Here is an 18,778-nt window from a genome sequence, read left to right as displayed (position 1 = left end):
CAGGTGTCTTGTCTTTACCGCCTTCCTTCCTAAACTGGTTGAAGGGATACAATAGTCTACGACCTGGTGTACTACTATTCCAAGCTGGCCTGCAATGTCTGAAACCTAGCCAATTCATTTCTGTCCACCGATTTGTTATAGTTCCTACTGTTCATGCTTAGGTAAACTCTGCATAACTCTGCTTGAACATTAGGCAAGGTCAAGACTATAGCAATGGACTTGGACTCAACCAGCATGTCATGTGGATGTACAGTATTTCCCAGAATAAATGCTAAAACCGAGCACTGGCCTGTATTCACAAAGGGTCAAGCCATATATCCACACTAACAGCCTAATTTAGAGGTGGATGCTATCCTGATGCAAATGACCAATATTTTTTTGCCAGAGTCACAGTGCACATGTGTCACAGCCTGGTCGCTGTGTGGTGTTCATAGCAGACTGACAGGCTGCAGGCACTTAAGGGCAATAACCGGCACATTTGTAAAACAGAGGCGTGTCCGCAACATTTTTGTGGTATGCCTAAGCCAGCAACTGCGTCCTCAGATGCAGATTCACTGGCCTTGGCAGCAGTTGTGGTGGACATTTTGAGCAAACTCGGGGTTGCTCATATGTTCAATGATCAGCATGATGGTTGTCATGTTCATAATGATGCCTCGTTTGGACACAGGCAGCGGATCTGAGAAGCCGGCAGTGTGCGTCTTATTACAAGATGGCTCCTACAGCATTAGCATGAGCTCTCAGATCCGCTGATACCGAAGACGCAGCAGCCATCCAGTCTGCATCTACTTGTGAATCAGTCTGAGCGTGGTGCTCCGAACGTCTATAAGCCATGCGGAACAAACTATGACATGGTGCAAAAGCCAGAACTTGTGACAGGCTTTCTTAAATATGTAACACAGGACAAACCAAAGATGTAATGTCTGTTTAGATTAACAAATTCGGTAAGGTTTTAATATAATTGCTTGGATTAAAGTAACGTCAAATTTCCTTACTGTAAATGAAACACCAATAGTCTCTTAATTCCAGTTTCAATTTTAACATCAATTTTATACAAAGGAGATGTGGTCTAATGGTCAATACAAGTAATTTTATAGTAGAAAGCATAAGGTGCACTTTAGAACACATGTTTACATGGCTTGTCATAGTCAAACTTCTTCCTATCCTAGGACAGTCACAAAAAAATAAAACACAAAATCCATTTCGTGACATGTCCTAAAATGAATCATTGAATTATACAAAAAGTCACAATAAACCTCCCGGCTCACATCACAAGGATATCCTTGTGATGTGCGTTATCTGACACCAACAGCAGTATCACCACTTGTTTTCATTCTTTTCCAAAATATCCCTACCCTTTGTATGCATACTCTGTTTATACAAGTGCTCCAGACCCTCTGAGCAATAAATTATACAGTGCATTTGGTTGGTGACTGATGGGAAGTGGGTAATGTCTCACTATCCATTGCCGGACTTGTCCAGCTCTCTCATATTTGACAATTGACCATATTTTGGTCTCAACAATACAGATTTTCTGTACTGGTCGGGCTGAAACGGATGTAGAACAGCAAAGTTTCTACAGCCTTTCTTATCACATCCTGTGAGACAGGACCAGAACATTCCATCATTTTTTAAAACAATTTCTTTCAAATTTTTCAATTTAATATTCATTTTAAATCACATTTATTTTTTGGATCCTATGTTGCTTTATGGGTAATCATGAGATATTCTTTATAATGTATATCCATTAAAAGTTACATTTTATTAACCATCATGTATAACTAAAACTTTATTTCAATTATTTAAGAGTGCGCCCACACAAGAGCCTTCCTTTCCTCTCCCTTTGCTGACATGGGTTTGAAAAAGGTCAGTTAGGAGCTGATTGGCTGGTACTTTATCTCCGTCCAAGGCTTAGTAAATAGACCTCTGAATCAACTGCTTTGATTAAGCAGTTGGTAAACCTTGTATCGCATCTTACTGTGTTATCCATCGTGTCTTATAATGTCAACAGAATTATTACCCGACATCACTGTCATTTTGGGACTTTCTTTTATTATGATACTGGGCCAATTGTCTGTATATCTCAGCATGGTTTTTTTGGATTATAAAATTCAAAGTGCTTATGAAGTATAATGTTAGATTTTTATAATAAGTTCGGTGTAGTGATGAACCACAAAGGGACCTCCTTCGTGGAGAGGCAGTGTTCTTGGCAATCAAGGGCTACATGCCAAGGAATGTAATATTTCAAAAATCAATACCAAATACCATTAAAAAAAAATAGGAAACGTTTCTGGTCAGAACAATTGGCCCTTCCTCAGTGCAATATCATGTACATTCATACTGCACTAAGGAAGGGCCCATTGTTCTGCCCTGAAACAATTTTCATATAATGTTTACCTGTTTGTCTGGGTGCAGTAATCAAAAATTCTCAAATGAACCAATTTTTATAAAATTGACTATATTGGCTCTGTAAAATAATACTGCAATTAAATTACCAATCTATTTGATAGCCATGGGTAGCACCATGGCATTATCAAGCAGTATTAAGCATAAATTACAAAATGTCCAATTCCATTGCTTCTAATTACCTTCTGGATAGATAATAATCTGCAGACTAGAACAGAACAAAATGCAGCATATTTTTGTTATAAATGATACTTTTAATACTGTTGCTATTTGAAATATCTTGTAACAAGTAAAAAGTTCATTTGTATAAGTTTCCATAACTTGACAGAAATTAAAATATCCTAAAAGACACCATATTTTCCAACCACATTGGGAGTACAACAAAATTCTTTTAAACTTTGCAGAGTTCTGTTACAATTTGTAAGTAGATAATTATTTATGATAGGCATATATAAGTAGACACAAACCATTCCTTTCCATAGACCACTATATACCAGCCATACTCTAAATGTATATTGACCCTTACAAAAAAATTGTGCAAAATGTGCAATGAACTTCTACAATTAAAAGTCAAACCATAATCCAGACAAGAGCGCAATTCAATGAATAAATAAATTACCACTCAAACAAATACAAATCAAGTACATTATCTACTAATCTTACTTTTGGTAACATAACATAAAAACTACATGGAGTAGGTATTTTGCTTGACTATAGATCTGTTTTTATTCCAAACTGTAGAGCAAAGAATGGCAAAACTAAAAAAAAGTTATGTTAAAAATGTCCTTGTGCATAGTAAGGCTTGTCAATCAACTAGCTACTGTACCTCAGGTCATATCAGGAGCCAACTAATGTGGCTGCACTACTGGAAGTGTGGAGATAGGATAGCCTACAGGATAGTCCTACTGACAAGCCCGCCCGTAATAAAAAAACATTCATTTTTATTAATGGGGTGTCACTTAAACAATATATACACACAAATAACACAGGTCACTTAAACAAATATACAGTGGAGGATGCAGAAACATAAAATAAATAACATTTTGCAGGTAAATTACGTAGTTTTAAACTGCACACATATTGGTGCATACATGGGCACAAAAAGACAAGCAATCCAGATGTTTCAGATGATGACTGAGGTGGCCGATTCACTTCACTTATTTGGCCAATGGCAACATCCAATTATGAAAGTAGTCATCATCCAACCATGCTACCTGTCCCTATGACCTGGCCAGTCTGTGTTTGGGCACCACAGTTTTCAGATTTGCCCTCACATGTAAGTATGTACAGTATGTGACAGAAAGCCGGTCGCTGGATAGATGAGCCCAGCGACTAAACCACCCTAAGTTTGGTCATCTGTATACTACTTGTTTTCAGACGTGAAAGTAGATGGCAAATTGCTAATTGTATAATTATGCGACAGGAAAGCAATGTTACACATTGGATATCACATACAGCATAACAACAGATCAATTATAACTAAGGTTATGTGGAATAAATGTAAAACTGAGATTTGTAGCAATTTAAACATATGTACTGTTTGTGGGTTTTTTTTTTTTTTTTTTTTAGAGATGAGCGGGTTCGGTTTTACTCGGATTTACCCGAATCTCCTTATTGGCTATTGGATGTCACATCTTTTGGTTAGCCAATAAGAAAAATCCAGAAAATAAGAAATGGCGATAATTCTGGTGTAAAGAACCGAGTAAATCCTAACCTGCTCATCTCTAGTATTTTTATATATCTGATTTGTGTACTTGTAATCAATCCACTTGTGTGAAAGAAGTAGCTGAAATGTAAAAAAAAAATACATCCTAGAACCTTTTGCAATAACAAAATAATAAGGGAAACTTTAGTAATAACAATCCTAAAACATCTTGGAGGAAACAAAATCTAGTAGCAACATTCCGTAAAAGAAAAACAGTTTACAAACTGATACTGTAGGCCAGGCATGTGCAAACTGCGGCCCTCCAGCTGTTGTGAAACTACATATCCCAGCATGCCCTGACACAGTTTTGCTGTCAGAGAATGCTAAAGCTGTGTCAGGGCATGCTGGGATGTGTAGTTTCTCAACAGCTGGAGGGCCGCAGTTTGGACATGTCTGCTGTAGGCTACCACAGCTACACGAGACAAATCAGAGAATGCGGAAACAAACAAAGACAAAAGCAACACAATCTGTGAATTCAGTTTCCAAGTCTCTGAAATTTAAAAGTGCAATAATCAGCAGATAAAATTACACGTACTATAAACATTGTACAATGGACAGTACAGAACGTGGCATTTCAACCACGAGTATGTGTTCAAGAATGGAGAATTAGTTTGAAAGTATTCTTCCCGAAAGCCATGCAATATAAGTAGGAGAATAAATGATGCCACTATTATATATACCCAGACTAGGAGCAGGTTAATCCAAATGAAACCCAACACAATGTCCTCTTAACACCTTTATTTACGTTGGGTCCAACTACTCCTATCTAAGGCCAATTCCATCTTTCAGTTCTTCCCTGCAGAGCCCAAGCTTAGTTAACATTCCGTGTGTTTGTGTGCAGTTTTTAAGCAAGTTCGTGTGAGCTCAGAATCTGAGAATCCTTCATCCTCCACAGCGGAGGGCTCAAAGAATGCAGCCACGTCTGGTAGATCGGGATCCACTTCATCATTGCTCTCCGCGCTGTAATCCACTTCTTCCAGGAAACGGGGCTCATCATCCTCCAAAACATGGGTGGTTGGGCTGAAATGACAGCAATAAAAAGGAATCACAAGGTGGAAAATATACATATTTATGCATTGAGATACCAGTTAAGCGCACACAAAAAATAGGATTTTAATACCTACTGGTAAATCCTTTTCTCATACGTCCGTAGAGGATGCTGGGAACTCCAAAAGGACCATGGGGTATAGACGGGATCCGCAGGAGACATGGGCACACTATAAGACTTTAAATGGGTGTGAACTGGCTCCTCCCTCTATGCCCCTCCTCCAGACTCCAGTTACAGAACTGGGCCCAGGGAGACAGACATTTCGAGGAAAGAATTTATTGTTTAAACACGGTGAGTGTCATACCAGCTCATACCTCGACCATGCCGCCAAACGTGGCGTTCAACAGAATGCCAGCCGATGGCATGAAAAATATACAGCAATATGCTGACCGAAAATGTAACAACCTGTGTGTAAACACGACCAATAACACATGCTATGGTATGAATAACTTCAGCAATAGACTTGACTGAAAAGAAATACCATCTGAGTGTAACCACCTATAGCTGCAGATAAAGTACGCACTGGGACGGGCGCCCAGCATCCTCTACGGACTAAGAGAAAAGGATTTACCGGTAGGTATTAAAATCCTATTTTCTCATACATCCTAGAGGATGCTGGGAACTCCAAAAGGACCATGGGGTTTATACCAAAGCTCCAGACCGGGCGGGTAAGTGCGGACGACTCTGCAGCACCGATTGAGCAAACATGAGGTCCTCATCAGGCAGGGTATCAAACTTGTAGAACTTAGCAAAAGTGTTTGAACCCGACCAAGCAGCTGCTCAGCAAAGTTAAACCGCTGAGACTCCTCGGGCATTCGCCCAAGAAGAGCCCACCTTCCTGGTAGAATGGGCCATCACCGACTTCGGTAACGGCAATCCAGCCGTAGAATGAGCCCGCTGAATCGTATTACAGATCCAGCGTGTAACAGTCTGCTTAGAAGCAGGAACCCCAATTTGGTTGGGAGCATACAGGATAAACAAAGCCTCTGTTTCCCCAATCTGAGCCGCTCTGGCGACATAAATATTCAAAACTCTGACTACATTGAGAGACTTCGAATCAGCCAAAGCTTCTGTAGTTACAGGCATCACAATAGTTTGGTTCATCAAATAGGGCTCTTGTGAGACAAAGCTGCTAATTCAGACACCCGCCTTGCGGACGCCAAGGCCAACAGCATGACCACTTTCCAAGTGAGAAATTTTTACTCAACCTTTCGTAAAGGTTCCCACCAGTGTGACATAAGAAACTGCAGCACCACGTTAAGGTCCCATGGTGCCACTGGGGCCCAAATGGAGGTTGGATGTGCAGCACTCCCTTCACGAAAGTCTAAACTTCTGGAAGGGTGTCCAATTCTCTTTTGAAAGAAAACCGATAAGGCCGAAATCTGCACTTTAATGGAGCCTAACTTTAGGCCTGCATTGCTTGCAAAAAATGGAGAAAACGACCCAGCTGAAATGCTTCCGTAGGAGCCTTCTTGGATTCACACCAAGACATATACTTCCTCCAAATATGGTGGTAAAGCTTCGCCGTTACTCCTTTCCTAGCCTGAAACAATGTGGGAATGACCTCCCCAGAAATACCCTTTCGGGTCAGTATATGGCGTTCAACTGCCATGCCGTCAAACGCAGCCGCGGTAAGTCTTGATACACGCCCGGTCCTTGCTGTAACCAGACCTCTCGTAGAGAAAGAGGCCAGGGATCTTCTATGAGTAAATCTTGAAGATCTGGATACCAAGCCCTCCTTGGCTAGACCGGACGAATGAGGATCGCCTGAACCTTTGTTCCACTTATGTTTATCACCCTCGGAAAGAGTGAAAGTGGAGGGAACACATAGACCGACTGAAACACAGATGGTGCCACGAGGCCGTCCATTGCTTTTGGTTGAGTGTCCCTTGACCTGGAACAATATCCCTGAAGTTTCTCGTTGAGGCGAGACGCCATCATGTCTAATTGAGGAATTCTCCAAATACTTGTCACTTCTGCGAAAACTTCATGATGAAGACCCCACTCTCCTGGATGGAGATCGTGTCTGCTGAGGAAGTCTATTTCTCTGTTGTCTACACCCGAAACGAAGACCGCTAATAGAGCGTTTACATGTCTTTTCGCCCAGCGGAAAACTTTTGCGGCTTCTGCCATTGCCATTTTTCTCCTCGTCCGCCCAAGCGGCTTACCTACGCCACTGCTGTTAAGTCGTCCTACCGAATTAAGACGGCAGATCGCGAAAAAGATGTTCCGTTGTAAATCGCTATTGATTCAAGAATGCTTATTGCAGACAAGCTACCCGGCTTGACCTTTTTCCCCTGGAACTTCTTCCCCTGGAAAGATTGCCCCCAGCCTCGGACACTTGTATCCATGGACACCAGGATCTAATCCTGGATCCCGAACCTTCGACCCTCCAGTAGGTGAGAATTGTGCAGCCACCACAGGAGAGATATCCTGGTCCTGGAAAATAGGATTATTTTCCGGTGCAAGGGCAGGTGAGACCCGGACCACATGTCCAACTGGTCCCGCAAAAACCACTCTGGCATTTGACCTGCTCACCGAATGGCCTCGTAGGCCGCAACAATCTTCTTCATCAACGGAACGTATTAATGGGTCTACACTGTTGCAAATCTGATCCGACTCTGGATTCTCAGATCTCTTTCCACAGGAAAAACAAACTCTCAACAGTTCAGTATCTAATCTTATTCCCCACTCAGACATCTGCGTCGTCGGGATCAACAGCGATTCTCTGTGTTGAAGACTGTCAGAGAGAAACAACAAGTCGTACCACTTGTTTCCAGACATCGCCGTAGTCAGGAGAGCGTCCCAGTACAGATTAATAATAATAATGGCTCTTACTATTGATGGAAAACCATCATACTGCCATCACCCAGGTAAGCTTAATGCGAATGAAACCACATTTAAACCCTCTTTCTTCTTTTAGAGGTTGGAGATCTCTGCCCTGAGAGATTCCATCTTGTATTTCAACTTCCTAAGTGTAGAAATCTTTTTGGGGTTGTTCTGACCGAGCCATCCGGGCTCAGAAGTACGAAAAAGCTTGAAAACAGCTTCTTCTTTTTTTTTTTTTGTGTCAGGGACCGCAGGACAATGTCCTGATCCTGACCCAACTCATGTATGGCATCGCATACTACCTCCCCGTCCAGAGGAGCATCGTAAGTTGAATTTGAAAAAATCAGTGAGGGGAATCAACTGGAAACTCCAGTATGTCCCCCTTTGGCCTCTAATCTTAACTCACTGGTCCAAGTCCATTCCAGGACTGACTGAAGAGTATCAGACGAGGTCCCACCTGTGTGGGCTCCAGCAAGATAGACCCAGCGACATGCGGTGGATGTGGTAGAAACAGAGAACAATATCTGCTTCTGCAAACTTGAAAAGTCTGCAGACCTCTTACCTTTTTCACCTTCCTCTACCTGCAAAGAAGGGGAAAAAAATGGTATCCAACTGATCAAATGACTGCATCCTACAAAAAATGCGTCACCAACCTTTGTGAGGGACATGGGTCAAGAAGGTAGACTTACCAGTGGTATCTGCCGAGATCAACTTAGCAAAGCCATCCCCAAACCAGGTTACACCTTCCTAGGTAAGATACTCCAGTATTCCTCGGAGGCAGCCTCAGCATGCCCTTGGTGAATCCACAACGCCCTCCTAGTCGAGAGGGCCATGGAAGTGGCCCGCGAACCCAAGAGGTCCATACCTCTTGTAGTCGCACGGCAGCATGTTCTAGATAAGACCCAACTTAAGGAATATCCCCTCCCTCTCTAGGGTAATTATATCGGATGCCAAGGTAACCGACCATTCCTGAATACAAGCACTCCCCCATGAGTATGTAATGCAAATATCAAAGCATATAATTAAAATATCACTTAGCTTCCTGTATACGATCCTTTGTGACAGGGCCCCAGAACAGACCAGGGGTTGACTCTCACTTTATTATTTCCATGGCGAGAAAAGAATAAACACTCGGACTCGTCGTGAGGATTTGAGACCATCTCGTCAGGCTGACCTAGAGCTTTATCAACAGAGCGACCAGCACATGAGAAGGAATAACTTTACCACAGCATTCATTAGAAAACGTAATATGATTATACATATTTAAATACACATATACACACATATATCTATATATACATCATACATATATATACATCATACATATATATATATATACACATATATATATATATATATATATATATATATATACACACACACATATATACACACACATATATATATATATATATACATATATATATATATTTTTTTTTTTATTTTGTAAGGAACAGCAGGGTACCTAGTGACATTAATGTGTTCTGCATGTGTATGAACATGTACTGAATGCCAATGTTGTGGATCTAACCAGGAAACATTATGGTCGACATAATGACATAGTATTCGTCGACAACAGGGAGTAGTAACCGGGCAAAATAATATTCTTGCAACCCCGAGGGGTCTGAGGGAAATATATATATAATTTTAATATCAATGCAACCGTACCATACATATATATATATATATTAGAGATGTGCACCGGATATTTTTCGGGTTTTGGTTTTGGATTCGGTTCCGCGGCCGTGTTTTGGATTCGGACGCGTTTTGGCAAAACCTCCCTGAAAATTTTTTGTCGGATTCGGGTGTGTTTTGGATTCGTTTTTTTTTTACAAAAAACCCTCAAAAACAGCTTAAATCATAGAATTTGGGGGTCATTTTGATCCCATAGTATTATTAACCGCAATAACCATAATTTCCACTCATTTTCAGTCTATTCTGAACACCTCACAATATTATTTTTAGTCCTAAAATTTGCACCGAGGTCGCTGGATGGCTAAGCTAAGCGACCCAAGTGGCCGACACAAACACCTGGCCCATCTAGGAGTGGCACTGCAGTTTTCTAGCGAGAGGATGAGTGCTTCCATCCTCATGTGAATCTGAACCACTAGCCATGAACATAGGCCAGGGCCTCAGCCGTTCCTTGCCACTCCGTGTCGTAAATGGCATATTGGCAAGTTTACGCTTCTCATCAGACGCTTTTAATTTTGATTTTTGGGTCATTTTACTGAACTTTAGTTTTTTGGATTTTACATGCTCTCTACTATGACATTGGGCATCGGCCTTGGCAGACGACGTTGATGGCATTTCATCGTCTCGGCCATGACTAGTGGCAGCAGCTTCAGCACGAGGTGTAAGTGGATCTTGATCTTTCCCTATTTTAACATCCACATTTTTGTTCTCCATTTTTTAATGTGTGGAATTATATGCCAGTATCAATAGCAATGGCCTACTACTATATATACTGCGCACAACTGAAATGCACCACAGGTATGGATGGATAGTATACTTGACGACACAGAGGTAGGTAGAGCAGTGGCCTTCCGTACCGTACTGCTATATATACTGGTGGTCACTGTCAGCAAACTGCAAAACTAAAATGCACCACAGGTATAGAATCTAGATGGATAGTATACTTGATGACACAGAGGTAGGTAGAGCAGTGGCCTTCCATACCGTACTGCTATATATACTGGTGGTCACTGTCAGCAAACTGCAAAACTAAAATGCACCACAGGTATAGAATCTAGATGGATAGTATACTTGACGACACAGAGGTAGGTAGAGCAGTGGCCTTCCGTACCGTACTGCTATATATTATATACTGGTGGTCAGCAAACTGTGCAAAACTTAAATGCACCACAGGTATGGATGGATAGTATACTTGACGACACAGAGGTAGGTAGAGCAGTGGCCTACTGTACCGTACTGCTATATATTCTATACTGGTGGTCAGCAAACTGTGCAAAACTGAAATGCACCACAGGTATGGATGGATAGTATACTTGACGACACAGAGGTAGGTAGAGCAGTGGCCTTCTGTACCGTACTCCTATATATTATATACTGGTGGTCAGCAAAATTATGCACTGTACTCCTACTATACACTACAATGCAGCACAGATATGGAGCGTTTTTCAGGCAGAGAACGTATAATACTGGTGGTCACTGGTCAGCAAAACTCTGCACTGTACTCCTCCTATATAATACTGCTGGTCCCCAGTCCCCACAATAAAGCAGTGTGAGCAGAGATATATGCAGCACACTGAGCACAGATATGGAGCATTTTTCAGGCAGACAACGTATACTGGTGGTCACTGGTCAGCAAAACTCTGCACTGTACTCCTCCTATATAATACAGCTGCTCCCCAGTCCCCACAATTAAGCAATAAGCACAAATATTATTACTAAACGGAGAGGACGCCAGCCACGTTCTCTCCCTAACATTTCCAATGCACGAGTGAAAATGGCGGCGACGCGCGGCTCCTTATATAGAATCCGAATCTCGCGAGAATCCGACAGCGGGATGATGACGTTCGGGCGCGCTCGGGTTAACCGAGCCATACTGGAGAATCCGAGTATGCCTTGGACCAGTGTAAAATGGGTGAAGTTCGGGGGGGTTCGGTCTCCGAGGAACCGAACCCGCTCATCACTAATATATATATATATATATATATATATATATATAGGTTTTTACATTATCCTGTTAATTTACACCCAGTTATAATAGTTGGTGCCGACAGGGTCACCCACATACGACTGTCTCCCATACAGTGTTTACTTTAGAAAAGCTTACAAATACTGACATTTCATCTCCTGAATCAAGTACCATCAGGAGTCGGCAATGACGACAGAGGGATTCCCATAGCTGTTTGTGGCAGAGCACTTACACATGTCAATACACGTGTACTAAAACACCCACCGATATCGCTTATAATGGGTAGATTTCAGTATCTGACAGGGAAAACACAGAAACTTTCAACAACTCATTAACCACACGCTCATTTATATATATAGTGCTTCTTATGAACCTGTAGTGCACTAAACAACTGTGCCCCCCCCTCGTTTTACACTGTTAGTAGTTCAACAGTGTTTTTGTCGGGCCAGCGTCTCTGTGAGGAGAAAATGGCGCTGTACAGAGTTGTGAGGGCTAAGCCACGTCCCCTTCTCGGTGCGCTTCAGTCCTGCTATTTTTTTATACTGGCGGGGGTCAGTATACAGTGCCTATGCACTGTATACCTCTTTGCCAGGCATGTATATGAGGTATTATTGCTGCCCAGGGCGCCCCCCCTGCGCCCTGCACCCTTGTAGTGCCGCTTGTGTGTGGGAGCACTGTGTGGTACCTCTGAGACTCTGAAGTCTTCTGCCGTCACTGAAGTCTTTTGTTCTTCTAATACTCACCCGGCTTCTTTCTTCTGGCTCTGTGAGGGGGGTGACGGCGCGGCTCCGGGAACGAGCAGCTAGGCGAACCAAGTAATCAGACCCTCTGGAGCTAATGGTGTCCAGTAGCCTGAGAAGCAGAGCCTTGAAACTCATAGAAGTAGGTCTGCTTCTCTCCCCTCGGTCCCACGATGCAGGGACCTGTTGCCAGCTGGTCTCCCTGAAAATAACAAACCTAAAATAAAGTCTGTTAAGAGAAACTCAGGAGAGCTCCCCTAGTTTGTGTCCCGTCTCTCTGGGCACAGAGTCTAACTGGAGTCTGGAGGAGGGGCATAGAGGGAGGAGCCAGTTCACACCCATTCAAAGTCTTATAGTGCGCCCATGTCTCCTGCGGATCCCGGCTATACCCCATGGTCCTTTTGGAGTTCCCAGCATCCTCTAGGACGTATGAGAAATAGGTGGTAATCAGCAAAATTAAAGAACAAGTACTCCAATTACAGTATTAACCAATGAAATATCTGGAACGGTTTATATTTAAAGGACAAATAATCTATTCTAATAAAAATTCTAATTTATTATAAAGGTATAACACCACCCTACACTTGTAATTTCACAAAACAATTTACTATGTGGGAACCACTTTTCTTTGACTGCAATGACCATGGCAGAGTTTTTATATTTGCAACATTTCTCACAATTTCCAGAAATTACAGACACAAGGCCAAAATTCACCATACTATTTTTTGACATGATAAGGTTGGGAATAAGGTATATAACAATTTGTAGGGTGTAGTATGTTATGCTGGTGGTAGGGATCCCGGCGCCCAGCCCGAGCGCAAATGAGCCCCTTGCAGGCACAGTGGCGCGCTACGCACACCAGGCTATTTATTCTCCCTCCAGGGGGGGCGTGGACCCCCAAGAGGGAGAATAGTTGTCGCTATGCCGGGTGTCAGGATTCCGGTGCCGGTATACTAAGTGCCGGGATCCCAACAGCCGGCATACTGAATACCACTCCAATTTGTATGTCTGTACAACTAAAATACAAGTGATTATGCTAAGCACTGTAAGATATTTCACTAAGTGGGTAGTTCTAGTGACTGCTACCACACTTTGGGCCGGATACAAAAGTAGGAGTGAAATAAGCAATCTGCACCTGGAGAAACCATGTCACACTGCAGGTGGGGCTGATCTAAAATGTGCACAGAGATCTATAGTTGGGAAGGTGTGTATCCTAGCCTAATTCTAAATGGCAGTATATGTTTGCAACTTGTCTAAACAGACTGTATTTTCCCTGCATGCATCTGCACCCCTTGCACTGAGACAAGGTTTGTTCCACTGGTGCAAATTGCACCTTGTTTGCTCCTTTTTTTTAAAGTTGCTTTTAACGCTGAATTGGGCCCCTTATGTGCAGTATTGCTATTAAAAAAAGAAAATGTAGACTGAATTGAAGCCTGAGGCTGAAGGGTTTACTTGGGGGAAAAGAAACAAGCTCTCTACGTACACCCAGTTTCATTACTCTCCTGTGGGGCTAGATAAACATATTTGCTGAGAAGCTTTAAGTGCTTCTAAATATTTCATCGGATAAGTATCTCAGCAAGCTTCTACAGTCTGCTACATCTTTATTCTTTTCCTAATCAAATAATATGCATTATATTGATCTAAAACATAGCACAGACGAGTTTTAAGCAATCCTAATATATTAACAGTAAGGCATTGACATAGCCACATGGAAAGATGAGAATAAGAGCACAGCTGCACAGTGCGTATTACCACCATCCTCTGTAAATGAGACCACTTATATGAGGATCAAGAGCACAACAGAGTTCCAGCAGTTGAAAAAAAAATTATATTTTTTGTCTTCTTTATTGTCATTTAACGAAAATGGAAATAATCATAATAATCATAATAATAATAATAATAATAATAATAAATAATGATGGCTCAGAGTTCTTGTTCTCTTTAAGTCTTATACATACACATGCTGGTGTGGGGAACAAAGAGTTAAAATGAATCACATCTTCCCAGGTGATTAGTGGTGTTCCGCCAGCACGATTCCTCAGACAGGATGGGGTTACACTGGACTTCTTATAAACATGCAAGGCTGACTATAATGTGCTGTGATTACCAGGGATCTAGGAGTAAGTAGCTGCACAACCTCCTAGATCAGGCATGTCCAAACTGCGGCCCTCCAGCTGTTGTAAAACTATATATCCCAGCATACCCTGATACAGTTTTGCTGTCAGAGAATGCTAAAGCTGTGTCAGGGCATGCTGGGATGTGTAGTTTCACAACAGCTGGAGGGCCGCAGTTTGGACATGCCTGTCCTAGATAGTTTATACAGTAAAAGGGCAATAATTGCAGCAATTAAATATTGTTGCCATGTTTACTTTAATCTAAGCTATCAAATAGTTGCATGGAATGCAAGTGCCCTATTGCACCCTTTGCATGGTCATCAGATGTGTGGTACTGCATGAACTCATATGCAATTACTAATGTGCAAGAGCCCCAAAACAGAACATTACACTTCCATAGGCACATCAGTGAGAGGTATACTGTATTTTAGGTTCCAGACATTATTGACACAACAGTAAGGGGTCGGAATGCCTCTGGGTAAAATATATTGTCAACTGAAATTATAAAAAAAACAAAAAAACAAAACAAAACACAACAACAAACTTTTAAAAACAGCATAGTCCATCCAGTGTCATTTCTCCTATTATACTCTTCAGGGGATATAGCAGGGATAACTGAATGGAATATGGTCAGGATCCCAATAGTGGGATCCAGACAGTCAGAATACCAACAGATCCCGAAGGTAAGTACTGGCCTTGGGTTTAAGATTAGGTTGGGTGAGGGTTGAGTTAGGGTTAGAGTAAAAAAATAAGAAATTACTCACCGGTAATTCTATTTCTCGTAGTCCGTAGTGGATGCTGGGTACTCCGTAAGGACCATGGGGAATAGACGGGCTCCGCAGGAGACTGGGCACTCTTGAAAGAAAGATTAGGTACTACATCTGGTGTGCACTGGCTCCTCCCTCTATGCCCCTCCTCCAGACCTCAGTTAGGGAAACTGTGCCCGGAAGAGCTGACATTACTAGGAAAGGATTTAGAATCCAGGGTAAGACTCATACCAGCCACACCAATCACACCGTACAACTTGTGATAACTATACCCAGTTAACAGTATGAATAACAGCTGAGCCTCATTCAACAGATGGCTCAGAACAATAACCCTATAGTTAAGCAATAACTATATACAAGTATTGCAGAAGTCCGCACTTGGGACGGGCTCCCAGCATCCACTACGGACTACGAGAAATAGAATTACCGATGAGTAAATTCTTATTTTCTCTGACGTCCTAGTGGATGCTGGGTACTCCGTAAGGACCATGGGGATTATACCAAAGCTCCAAAACGGGTGGGAGAGTGCGGATGACTCTGCAGCACCGAATGAGCAAACTCAAGGTCCTCCTCAGCCAGGGTATAAAACTTGTAGAATTTTGCAAACGTGTTTGATCCCGACCAGGTAGCAGCTCGGCAAAGTTGTAAAGCCGAGACCCCTCGGGCAGCCGCCCAAGAAGAGCCCACCTTCCTCATTAAATGGGCTTTTACTGATTTAGGATGCGGCAGTCCAGCCGCAGAATGAGCCTGCTGAATCGTGCTACAGATCCAGCGAGCAATAGTCTGCTTAGAAGCAGGAGCACCCAGCTTGTTGGGTGCATGCAGGATAAACAACAAGTCAGTTTTTCTGACCCTAGCCGTCCTGGAAACATAGATTTTCAGGGCCCGGACTACGTCCAGCAACTTGGAATCCTCCAAGTCCCGAGTAGCCGCAGGCACCACAATAGGTTGGTTTAAATGAAACGCTGATACCACCTTAGGGAGAAACTGAGGAAGAGTCCTCAATTCTGCCCTGTCCATATGGAAGATCAGATAGGGGCTTTTACATGACACAGCCGCCAATTCTGACACACGCCTAGCCGAAGCTAAGGCCAATAGCATGACCACTTTCCACGTGAGATATTTTAGCTCCACGGTCTGAAGTGGCTCAAACCAATGTGATTTTAGGAAATCCAACACAATGTTGAGATCCCAAGGTGCCACTGGAGGCACAAAAGGGGGCTGAATATGCAGCACTCCCTTGACAAACGTCTGAACTTCAGGCAGTGAAGCCAGTTCTTTTTGAAAGAAAATAGACAGGGCCGAAATCTGGACTTTTATGGATCCCAATTTTAGGCCCATAGTCACTCCTGACTGTAGGAAGTGCAGAAATCGACCCAGCTGAAATTCCTCTGTTGGGGCCTTCATAGCCTCACACCAAGCAACATATTTTCGCCATATGCGGTGATAATGTTTTGCCGTCACATCCTTCCTAGCTTTTATCAGCGTAGAAATGACTTCAACCGGAATGCCCTTTTCCATCAGGATCCGGCGTTCAACCGCCATGCCGTCAAACGCAGCCGTGGTAAGTCTTGGGACAGACAGGGCCCCTGCTGCAGCAGGTCCTGTCGGAGCGGCAGAGGCCAAGGGTCCTCTGAGATCATTTCTTGTAGTTCCGGGTACCAAGTTCTTCTTGGCCAATCCGGAACGATGAGTATAGTTCTTACTCCTCTCTTTCTTATTATCCTCAGTACCTTTGGTATGAGAGGAAGAGGAGGGAACACATAAACCGATTGGTACACCCACGGTGTCACTAGAGCGTCCACAGCTATCGCCTGAGGGTCCCTTGACCTGGCGCAATATCTTTTTAGCCTTTTGTTGAGGAGGGACGCCATCATGTCCACCTGTGGCCTTTCCCAACGATTTACAATCAGCGTGAAGACTTCTGGATGAAGTCCCCACTCTCCCGGGTGGAGGTCGTGCCTGCTGAGGAAGTCTGCTTCCCAGTTGTCCACTCCCGGAATGAACACTGCTGACAGTGCTATCACGTGATTCTACGCCCATCGGAGAATCCTTGTGGCTTCTGCCATTGCCATCCTGCTTCTTGTGCCGCCCTGTCGGTTTACATGGGCGACCGCCGTGATGTTGTCTGACTGAATCAGCACCGGCTGGTTTTGAAGCAGGGGTTTTGCTTGACTTAGGGCATTGTAAATGGCCCTTAGTTCCAGAATATTTATGTGTAGGGAAGTCTCCTGACTCGACCATTGTCCTTGGAAGTTTCTTCCCTGAGTGACTGCCCCCCAACCTCGGAGGCTTGCATCCGTGGTCACCAGGACCCAGTCCTGTATGCCGAATCTGCGACCCTCGAGAAGATGAGCACTCTGCAGCCACCACAGCAGAGACACCCTGGCCCTCGGGGACAGGGTGATCAGCCGATGCATCTGAAGATGCGATCCGGACCACTTGTCTAACAGATCCCACTGAAAGATCCTTGCATGGAACCTGCCGAAGGGAATTGCTTCGTAAGAAGCTACCATCTTTCCCAGGACTCGCGTGCAGTGATGCACCGACACCTGTTTTGGTTTTAGGAGGTCTCTGACCAGAGATGACAACTCCTTGGCCTTCTCCTCCGGGAGAAACACCTTCTTCTGTTCTGTGTCCAGAATCATACCCAAGAACAGCAGACGCGTCGTAGGAACCAGCTGCGACTTTGGGATATTCAGAATCCAGTCGTGCTGTTGTAGCACTTCCTGAGATAGTGCTACTCCGACCAACAACTGCTCCATGGACCTCGCCTTTATAAGGAGATCGTCCAAGTACGGGATAATTATAACTCCCTTCTTTCGAAGGAGTATCATCATTTCGGCCATTACCTTGGTAAATACCCTCGGTGCCGTGGACAGACCAAACGGCAACATCTGGAATTGGTAATGGCAGTCCTGTACCACAAATCGGAGGTACTCCTGGTGAGGTGGGTAAATGGGGACATGTAGGTAAGCATCCTTGATGTCCAGTGATACCATATAATCCCCCTCTTCCAGGCTTGCAATAACCGCCCTGAGCGATTCCATTTTGAACTTGAACTTCCTTATATAAGTGTTCAAGGATTTCAAATTTAGAATGGGTCTCACCGAACCGTCTGGTTTCGGTACCACAAACATTGTGGAATAGTAACCCCGTCCCTGTTGAAGGAGGGGAACTTTGATTATCACCTGCTGGAGGTACAGCTTGTGAATTGCCGCCAGTACTACCTCCCTGTCCTTGGGAGTAGCTGGCAAGGCTGATTTGAGGTAACGGCGAGGGGGAGACGTCTCGAACTCCAGCTTGTATCCCTGAGATACCACTTGTAGAACCCAGGGATCCACCTGTGAGCGAACCCACTGGTCGCTGAAGTTCCGGAGACGGGCCCCCACCGCACCTGGCTCCACCTGAGGAGCCCCAGTGTCATGCGGTGGACTTAGTGGAAGCAGGGGAGGATTTTTGTTCCTGGGAACTGGCTGTCTGGTGCAGCTTTTTCCCTCTACCCCTGCCTCTG

The 18,778-nt window shown here is 43.6% G+C and overlaps 1 protein-coding gene across 4 annotated transcripts in view; it reads right to left on the bottom strand.

The window, feature by feature from the left end:
* Nucleotides 1-2,636: 2,636 nt before the first annotated feature.
* AGTPBP1 (ATP/GTP binding carboxypeptidase 1) overlaps nt 2,637-18,778 on the bottom strand; it is a 455,468-nt gene continuing 439,326 nt past the window's right edge. For all 4 annotated transcript variants that reach the window (XM_063913782.1, XM_063913781.1, XM_063913783.1 and 1 more), the window contains one exon: nt 2,637-5,128. In XM_063913782.1, the coding sequence (XP_063769852.1) occupies nt 4,924-5,128 (205 nt within the window). In that variant the 3' untranslated portion in view covers nt 2,637-4,923. The remainder of the gene's footprint in view (nt 5,129-18,778) is intronic.

This window comes from Pseudophryne corroboree, chromosome 1, assembly GCF_028390025.1.
Source record: "Pseudophryne corroboree isolate aPseCor3 chromosome 1, aPseCor3.hap2, whole genome shotgun sequence".
Taxonomy (NCBI): Eukaryota; Metazoa; Chordata; class Amphibia; order Anura; family Myobatrachidae; genus Pseudophryne; species Pseudophryne corroboree.
Note: the sequence above shows the minus strand (reverse complement) of the source record. Positions and strands in the feature narration are given on the sequence as shown.